We start from the raw sequence: 9,487 nt of genomic DNA on the forward strand, positions 1-9,487 counted from the left end.
TCCATATTTTATACTTTAAACTAAGAACACAAATCCATTTTTCACACGTGGCCCGGATCCTCTTCTGTATGAATGTTACTACTTTTAAATGTAGGAAGAATCAAAGCTGACAGTCATTTTAAGCACCAGTGTCTGTGCGTTGTCAGATTTGCCGAGGCCCAGGAAGCGTCTGACAGAGCTGATGCTGAAGACGGCCCTGGAGACCCCAGGAGAGAAGGAGCAGGAGAGGCGCGACGAGGCCTCCCACATCTGGGGCTTTCGATTCTTCCGGAGCCCCGTTGAAATCCTGGCCGACCCTGAGAACAGCAGGACAGCTGGCATCCGACTGGCGGTCAACAGGCTGGAGGTAAACAGGATTTGTATTTAAAAAGTAAAGAAGTCCCTCAGTACATGGTTGAAATGGGTGACCTCTGTATGAGCAGGGCTCAGGCGAGGGAGCCCGGGCAGTGCTCACTGGAGAAGTGGAGGATGTGACCTGTGGCCTGGTCATTAGCAGTATCGGCTACAAGAGCCTCCCCATCGATCCATCGGTGCCGTTTGACTCCCGCAAAGCCATCGTTCCGAACAACATGGGCCGTATCCAACAGGCTGCAGGTACTCTATCCAGATGACTCTCTATAAACAGTTTCTGAATATGAATACAGAATCTGTAGGCAACGGGACACGTTTTGGTATTGGAAGCGTTCTGGTTTCCTTTTGTCTGCACTATTGACCAATCACGTTTGAGCGGGCTGCAGCTCCATTTGGAGAACGGAACGCATTGGCTATCGTCTGACGTCAATTTAGCTTTTTATTAACTTTAAATGAGCTTGTAAGCAATATGTATAACTCCTTTCTCGTGTCTCAGCAGTGCACGTAAAAGGAAGTCTTGGCCTGGATATTCGCTGAACTCCTATAAGGGTCGCCCTCGCCCTTAAAGTCTTACTGTCGTCAGACTGAAAGCAGACGGGCTCTCAGATTGTATCCAGATTGAATTTAGAAAGTCTGGACGACAACAAAAACACATTGAATGCGATCCCAACCACAGTTGGAGGAAGTTTGAAATGCGATTCCAATCGGATTTCTACAGATTTGTCTCAATCCGGACGCTCAAAGTGTCTTTTTCTCACTGGGCAGTTTTTATCTTCTTTTTTTTGCTAATTTAATCATCATCTTCAGAAAAGAGCGAATGAGAGCACAGCAGCACATACACGTGTGTGAAATATATCGGCAATTGCTGGTTGTTTTTGAACATATCATACAACCCTAACACACACACACACACACCTCTTGCACAGTGAAGCCCGCCATCGCTGATTTTGTTTGGTGCGACAGAAGAGTTCTGCGTCGCGACTTGACTGCGTGGTTGAATTGGCAACCTCCTATTCTCATGCTTCCTCGTTGGAAAGCCGCATCACCAGCTTACCTACGTAGTGACTGACACCAAGCTCATAACCACACCAACCCATGCAGATAGGTTGGTGATGTCTGGACACACATCCGATCGATCCCTTGCAAATAAGAGCACGGACAGTCCATCTTAAAGATCTGGTAAATACCATGAGACCACAGCGCTTCCTTCCTGAGAATAAACTAAAACTGAAAGAAATAGTGACTTTATCTTTCTTTCAGGTCTATATTGCAGTGGCTGGCTGAAAACAGGCCCCACTGGGGTGATAGCCACCACTATGAACAATAGTTTTGACACCGCACGATCCGTGGTGGAGGACATGGACTCGGGGACGTTGGACGCATCTTCTGCCAAGCCTGGATCACAAAGCATCAGTGCTCTGCTGGAGAAGAGAGGTACTCTGCTGCCCCTTTATATTATCACTATAATAGTTTTTAATTAATTCACAGTGTGCCTGCATGAACCTACATCATACTTTCGTCTTCAATTGACCTTCACTTCCGTTCCTTCCGTCAAATGAAATGACCAAAAGTTCACATTTCTAAGGTCAAATCTACTGTACCAACTGTAATATATATATATATATATATATATATATATATATATATATATATATATAGATATAGATATAGATATAGATATAGATATATAGATAAAAAGCCAAAAATGCCCATAATGAATTGAATGCATGTTACTAATTTTGCAAAAGAAAGCCAAATTTGATTTGTATTTTATTTATCGCCTGTAGGAGTGATGCCAGTGACTTTCTCCGACTGGGAGAAGATTGACAGTGTGGAGACGCGGCGAGGGGAAGCCTCCGGGAAACCCAGAGAAAAACTACTGACTGTGGAGGAAATGCTGCAGGAGGCTCGTAAATAACTGCGACAGGTGAACACTCAGTACCTGTCGCATTGTAAAGTAACAGTTGTTACCGTACTCATGGGGATCAATGGAAAATAAATGGCATCATGAAGCACTTAATTTATATTGTAGACATTAAAAGCTAGTAGATATGCAGTAAAGTCTTTGTCTCGTTGTCTTTCAGTTTGTACCTTGTTCAGTATTAATCTAAAGACTGAGCCTTAAAAAAACAGGACTCTCTAATAGATGCTATTAATAATGAACTTGTTGTGTACGGTAATACACTGTATGTATGTTGAAAGGTAACGTTGGTATTTTTCAACCCATGTTTGTGTGTTTAGTGAATAATGGGGGCAACAATTTGAAAAAAGGGTCCAGTATTGAGTGAGAGTTGCAGATTTGAACATTAGATGAAGCAGGTTCAAAGTGTTTGATGTTGTTCACATATCAAAGGTTTGTACAGAGGGGATTCTGGATCTGTCTTTGTATCACTTCATAAATCACTAAATCCTGTCAACACACAGAACTTTGTGTATTTCCTTTGAACACTTTACCTGCAGACATTAGGGAGGCAAGCTCTCTTAATATCTTCAAAAGTAAGCTAAAAACATATCTCTTTACTTTAGCCTTTTAATAGTGATATTTTATATCTCTTTACTTTAGCTTTTAATAGTGATATTTTATATCTCTTTACTTTAGCTTTTAATAGTGATATTTTATATCTCTTTACTTTAGCTTTTAATAGTGATATTTTATATCTCTTTACTTTAGCCTTTTAATAGTGATATTTTATATCTCTTTACTTTAGCTTTTAATAGTGATATTTTATATCTTTTTACTTTAGCCTTTTAATGGTGATATTTTATATCTCTTTACTTTAGCCTTTTAATAGTGATATTTTATATCTCTTTACTTTAGCCTTTTAATAGTGATATTTTATATCTCTTTACTTTAGCCTTTTAATGGTGATATTTTATATCTCTTTACTTTAGCCTTTTAATGGTGATATTTTATATCTCTTTACTTTAGCCTTTTAATAGTGATAGTTTATATCTCTTTACTTTAGCCTTTTAATAGTGATATTTTATATCTTTTTATCTTAGCCTTTTAATGGTGAATTATTACTGGTTTCACATTGAATGTGTAAAGGTAACTAGGATACATTTTCAGAGTGTATTTTTGAAAAACTTGAGATCAAATAGACTTACCACAGGAACAAGAGGATGTTTCTCTGATAAATGTGTTTACATGTTCTTTACACAATTAGTGGAAAAGTGAAAGATTAAAGAATATATTGGAGAAGAACTGTCTTTAACCGATAGATTTCATAAAACTTAACAAACAGGGGTTTGTTTATGAAGCGGGCTTTAACCAACATTTTGCCAAAAGAATCTGGACTCACGGAGACGTTTGTGTTTTATACGTTAAAAGGTCAATAAAGAGGTTGACGCTGTAAACGTAAATACAAGGGTCAATAAAGAGTTTGGCAAAGGGAGTAAACCAGTTGAAGAGCCACAGGGGCCCATTGTTGATCTCATGCTTTCAAAATATGGCCCTGAAAGTTTAAAACATTTACAAGAATGGTGTGCCAATGTTATTTTATACTATTTTAATTCTGCCATTTTTATAATGGTACTTCAGACTCACATCTACACTGATTATTGTACTGTAAATGCTCTTAATCTGTAATCTTGTACTGATGTTTTTGCTGTGAAGCACTTTGAGCTGCAGTTCTTGTATGAAAGGTGCTATACAAATAATAATTCTCTGCATGTAGTTAGTGTAGCGTGTATAAACATCAGCTCTGAATGACATGTGAACAAAGCCCTCTGTACAAAGCTTCAGAATATAGAGAGGTATGCAAGTGCTACTGAACGTTGGAGTGCCAGTGTTAGTTTGTGTTTAGAAAGCGTAGTTTAGTTATCCAGAAATATTTCAATATTGAGGCAGATTTGAAAATGAGGATTTAACGAGAGACTTCTCTGTAAGTTCCTCTCCATAATGACACTTAACATTGAGCCCGTTAGTGGCAAAAACAAACTTTGAATGGACTGACATTAACAGTGCAGATTGGCCCACTGTGCCACTCAATACTGGACCAATACAATTATTAAGTCTCCATTAAGCAAACATGGGAAAATAGTGTCCAGGTTGAAAAATGCTTAAGTTTCCCTTTAAAAGTGAAAACTGAATATTTTTACAATTTTTTGCACATACATTTACCATCTTATACAAAATAAATGACATTCTATCATTCCTGTCTTCGAGTAGTATTTCCTAAAACCGCATTTTAAATATTAGTTTAATAGACAAATGAATATCTAATGCTTTCTTTTAATTTACGAAGATAGACAGCAAAATGGCCCAAACTCTCGAATTTGACGGATAAAAGAGGTTTGCCTGTCGTCTCGCCTTCAGAGGTTCGGTTACATTTAAGTGAAAGTTTAGGACATTTCAAACACACTGAACAAATAAAGCCTCTACCGACAAAATGAACCGAGAAGTCCTGCACAAGATTTACAGGAAACAAAGTTCCTTTTAGTGCACATGTATGGACACACCTCCCACTTGCTTTTGGATATTTTACTTTCATTGCAATCCTAACGTATCCAAGAGATGTTTGTGCAAGACGAAAAAAGATCCAGCCTAATCCAATCCCAGGATGCATTTTGCCAGGCACCCCCTCCCGAGAGAAATGAGGAAACAGATATGTGGTTAAGAGTTTATTTAAAGCACAGATAAAAGCAGTTGCAGTCAGAGACATGGTTACTTTATTGGAGCATCAAGTGGCGACGTCGCTCGCAGTCGCATTCTTCGAGGCGTAGTGGACGTTGTGGTCGCTCGACGTCTCGTTCTTCAACACGTAGTAGTCGCTCGCTGTTCCGTTCTTGGAGGCGTAGTAGTCGCTCGACGTCTCGTTCTTGGAGGCGTAGTGGACGTTGTAGTCGCTCGCTGTCCCGTTCTTGGAGGCGTAGTGGTCGCTCGACATCTCGTTCTTGGAGGCGTAGTAGTCGCTCGCTGTTCCGTTCTTGGAGGCGTAGTGGTCGCTCGACGTCTCGTTCTTGGAGGCGTAGTGGTCGCTCAACGTCTCGTTCTTCGAGGCGTAGTGGTCGCTCAACGTCTCGTTCTTCGAGGCGTAGTGGTCGCTCAACGTCTCGTTCTTCAACACGTAGTAGTCGCTCGCTGTTCCGTTTTTGGAGGCGTAGTGGTCGCTCGACGTCTCGTTCTTCAACACGTAGTAGTCGCTCGCTGTTCCGTTCTTGGAGGTGTAGTGGTCGCTCGACGTCTCGTTCTTGGAGGCGTAGTGAATGTTGTAGTCGCTCGCTGTCCCGTTCTTGGAGGCGTAGTAGTCGCTCGACGTCTCGTTCTTGGAGGCGTAGTGGTCGTTCGACGTCTCGTTCTTCAACACGTAGTAGTCGCTCGCTGTTCCGTTCTTGGAGGCGTAGTAGTCGCTCGACGTCTCGTTCTTGGAGGCGTAGTGGTCGTTCGACGTCTCGTTCTTCAACACGTAGTAGTCGCTCGCTGTCCCGTTCTTGGAGGCGTAGTGGTCGCTCGACGTCTCGTTCTTGGAGGCGTAGTGGTCACTCGACGTCTCGTTCTTCAACACGTAGTAGTTGCTCGCTGTCCAGTTCTTGGAGGCGTAGTGGTCGCTCGACGTCTCGTTCTTCAACACGTAGTAGTCGCTCGCTGTTCCGTTCTTGGAGGCGTAGTGGTCGCTCGACGTCTCGTTCTTGGAGGCGTAGTGGTCGCTCGACGTCTCGTTCTTGGAGGCGTAGTGGTCGCTCGACGTCTCGTTCTTGGAGGCGTAGTGGTCGCTCGACGACTCGTTCTTCAACACGTAGTAGTCGCTCGCTGTCCCGTTCTTGGAGGCGTAGTGGTCGCTCGACGTCTCGTTCTTGGAGGCGTAGTGGTCGCTCGACGTCTCGTTCTTGGAGGCGTAGTGGTCGCTCGCTGTTCCGTTCTTGGAGGCGTAGTGGTCGCTCGACGTCTCGTTCTTCAACACGTAGTAGTCGCTCGCTGTCCCGTTCTTGGAGGCGTAGTAGTCGCTCGCTGTCCCGTTCTTGGAGGCGTAGTGGTCGCTCGACGTCTCGTTCTTGGAGGCGTAGTGGTCGCTCGACGTCTAGTGGTCGCTCGACGTCTCGTTCTTGGAGGCGTAGTGGACGTTGTAGTCGTTCGCTGTCCCGTTCTTGGAGGCGTAGTGGTCGCTCGACGTCTCGTTCTTGGAGGCGTAGTGGTCGCTCGACGTCTCGTTCTTGGAGGCGTAGTGGTCGCTCAACGTCTCGTTCTTCGAGGCGTAGTGGTCGCTCAACGTCTCGTTCTTGGAGGCGTAGTAGTCGCTCGCTGTTCCATTCTTGGAGGCGTAGTAGTCGCTCGACGTCTCGTTCTTCAACACGTAGTAGTTGCTCGCTGTCCAGTTCTTGGAGGCGTAGTGGTCGCTCGACGTCTCATTCTTGGAGGCGTAGTGGTCGCTCGACGTCTCGTTCTTCAACACGTAGTAGTCGCTCGCTGTTCCGTTCTTGGAGGCGTAGTGGTCGCTCGACGTCTCGTTCTTGGAGGCGTAGTGGTCGCTCGACGTCTCGTTCTTGGAGGCGTAGTGGTCGCTCGACGTCTCGTTCTTGGAGGCGTAGTGGTCGCTCGACGACTCGTTCTTCAACACGTAGTAGTCGCTCGCTGTCCCGTTCTTGGAGGCGTAGTGGTCGCTCGACGTCTCGTTCTTGGAGGCGTAGTGGTCGCTCGACGTCTCGTTCTTGGAGGCGTAGTGGACGTTGTAGTCGTTCGCTGTCCCGTTCTTGGAGGCGTAGTGGTCGCTCGACGTCTCGTTCTTGGAGGCGTAGTGGTCGCTCAACGTCTCGTTCTTCGAGGCGTAGTGGTCGCTCAACGTCTCGTTCTTGGAGGCGTAGTAGTCGCTCGCTGTTCCATTCTTGGAGGCGTAGTAGTCGCTCGACGTCTCGTTCTTGGAGGCGTAGTGGTCGCTCAACGTCTCGTTCTTCGAGGCGTAGTAGTCGCTCAACGTCTCGTTCTTGGAGGCGTAGTAGTCGCTCGACGTCTCGTTCTTGGAGGCGTAGTGGTCGCTCGACGTCTCGTTCTTCAACACGTAGTAGTCGCTCGCTGTTCCGTTCTTGGAGGCGTAGTGGTCGCTCGACGTCTCGTTCTTCAACACGTAGTAGTCGCTCGCTGTTCCGTTCTTGGAGGCGTAGTGGTCGTTCGACGTCTCGTTCTTCAACACGTAGTAGTCGCTCGCTGTCCCGTTCTTGGAGACGTAGTAGTCGCTCGACGTCTCGTTCTTGGAGGACGTAGTGGACGTTGTAGTCGCTCGCTGTCCCGTTCTTGGAGGAGTAGTGGTCGCTCGACGTCTCGTTCTTGGAGGCGTAGTGGTCGCTCGACGTCTCGTTCTTCAACACGTAGTAGTCGCTCGCTGTTCCGTTCTTGGAGGCGTAGTGGTCGTTCGACGTCTCGTTCAACACGTAGTAGTCGCTCGCTGTCCCGTTCTTGGAGACGTAGTAGTCGCTCGACGTCTCGTTCTTGGAGGCGTAGTGGACGTTGTAGTCGCTCGCTGTCCCGTTCTTGGAGGCGTAGTGGTCGCTCGACGTCTCGTTCTTGGAGGCGTAGTGGTCGCTCGACGTCTCGTTCTTACGTAGTAGTCGCTCGCTCCCGTTCTTGGAGGCGTAGTGGTCGCTCGACGTCTCGTTCTTGGAGGCGTAGTGGTCGCTCGACGTCTCGTTCTTGGAGGCGTAGTGGTCGCTCGACGTCTCGTTCTTGGAGGCGTAGTGGTCGCTCGCTGTCCCGTTCTTGGAGGCGTAGTGGTCGCTCGACGTCTCGTTCTTGGAGGCGTAGTGGTCGCTCGCTGTCCCGTTCTTGGAGGCGTAGTGGTCGCTCGCTGTCCCGTTCTTCAACACGTAGTAGTCGCTCGCTGTTCCGTTCTTGGAGGCGTAGTGGTCGCTCAACGTCTCGTTCTTCGAGGCGTAGTGGTCGCTCAACGTCTCGTTCTTGGAGGCGTAGTAGTCGCTCGCTGTTCCGTTCTTGGAGGCGTAGTAGTCGCTCGACGTCTCGTTCTTGGAGGCGTAGTAGTCGCTCGACGTCTCGTTCTTGGAGGCGTAGTGGTCGCTCGACGTCTCGTTCTTCAACACGTAGTGGTCGCTCGCTGTTCCGTTCTTGGAGGCGTAGTGGTCGCTCGACGTCTCGTTCTTCAACACGTAGTAGTCGCTCGCTGTTCCGTTCTTGGAGGCGTAGTGGTCGTTCGACGTCTCGTTCTTCAACACGTAGTAGTCGCTCGCTGTCCCGTTCTTGGAGACGTAGTAGTCGCTCGACGTCTCGTTCTTGGAGGCGTAGTGGACGTTGTAGTCGCTCGCTGTCCCGTTCTCGGAGGCGTAGTGGTCGCTCGACGTCTCGTTCTTGGAGGCGTAGTGGTCGCTCGACGTCTCGTTCTTCAACACGTAGTAGTCGCTCGCTGTCCCGTTCTTGGAGGCGTAGTGGTCGCTCGACGTCTCGTTCTTGGAGGCGTAGTGGTCACTCGACGTCTCATTCTTGGAGGCGTAGTGGTCGCTCGACGTCCCGTTCTTGGAGGCGTAGTGGTCGCTCGCTGTCCCGTTCTTGGAGGCGTAGTGGTCGCTCGACGTCTCGTTCTTGGAGGCGTAGTGGTCGCTCGCTGTCCCGTTCTTGGAGGCGTAGTGGTCGCTCGCTGTTCCGTTCTTGGAGGCGTAGTGGTCGCTCGACGTCTCGTTCTTGGAGGCGTAGTGGTCGCTCGCTGTCCCGTTCTTGGAGGCGTAGTGGTCGCTCGACGTCTCGTTCTTGGAGGCGTAGTGGTCGCTCGACGTCTCGTTCTTGGAGGCGTAGTGGTCGCTCGACGTCTCGTTCTTCAACACGTAGTAGTCGCTCGCTGTCCCGTTCTTGGAGGCGTAGTGGTCGCTCGACGTCTCGTTCTTGGAGGCGTAGTGGTCACTCGACGTCTCATTCTTGGAGGCGTAGTGGTCGCTCGACGTCCCGTTCTTGGAGGCGTAGTGGTCGCTCGCTGTCCCGTTCTTGGAGGCGTAGTGGTCGCTCGACATCTCGTTCTTCGAGGCGTAGTAGTCGCTCGCTGTTCCGTTCTTCGAGGCGTAGTAGTCGCTCGCTGTTCCGTTCTTCGAGGCGTAGTGGTCGCTCGACGTCTCGTTCTTCGAGGCGTAGTGGTCGCTCGACGTCTCGTTGCTCTTGTCCCATTGTGGATCGTAGTCTTTCTTCTCAGTTTTGAAGTCTTCT

General features: G+C 47.6%; 1 protein-coding gene across 2 annotated transcripts in view; it reads left to right on the forward strand.

Moving 5' to 3' along the window:
* The window catches only part of fdxr (ferredoxin reductase), a 12,784-nt gene extending 10,007 nt beyond the window's left edge, over positions 1 to 2,777 (forward strand). For both annotated transcript variants that reach the window (XM_029457138.1, XM_029457139.1), the window contains 4 exons: positions 147 to 346; positions 423 to 594; positions 1,612 to 1,785; positions 2,139 to 2,777. In XM_029457138.1, coding sequence (XP_029312998.1) covers positions 147 to 346; positions 423 to 594; positions 1,612 to 1,785; positions 2,139 to 2,269 — 677 coding nt within the window. In that variant the 3' untranslated portion in view covers positions 2,270 to 2,777. The remainder of the gene's footprint in view (positions 1 to 146; positions 347 to 422; positions 595 to 1,611; positions 1,786 to 2,138) is intronic.
* Positions 2,778 to 9,487: the final 6,710 nt, after the last annotated feature.

Source organism: Cottoperca gobio, chromosome 19 (genome assembly GCF_900634415.1).
Source record: "Cottoperca gobio chromosome 19, fCotGob3.1, whole genome shotgun sequence".
In the NCBI taxonomy this organism is placed as follows: domain Eukaryota; kingdom Metazoa; phylum Chordata; class Actinopteri; order Perciformes; family Bovichtidae; genus Cottoperca; species Cottoperca gobio.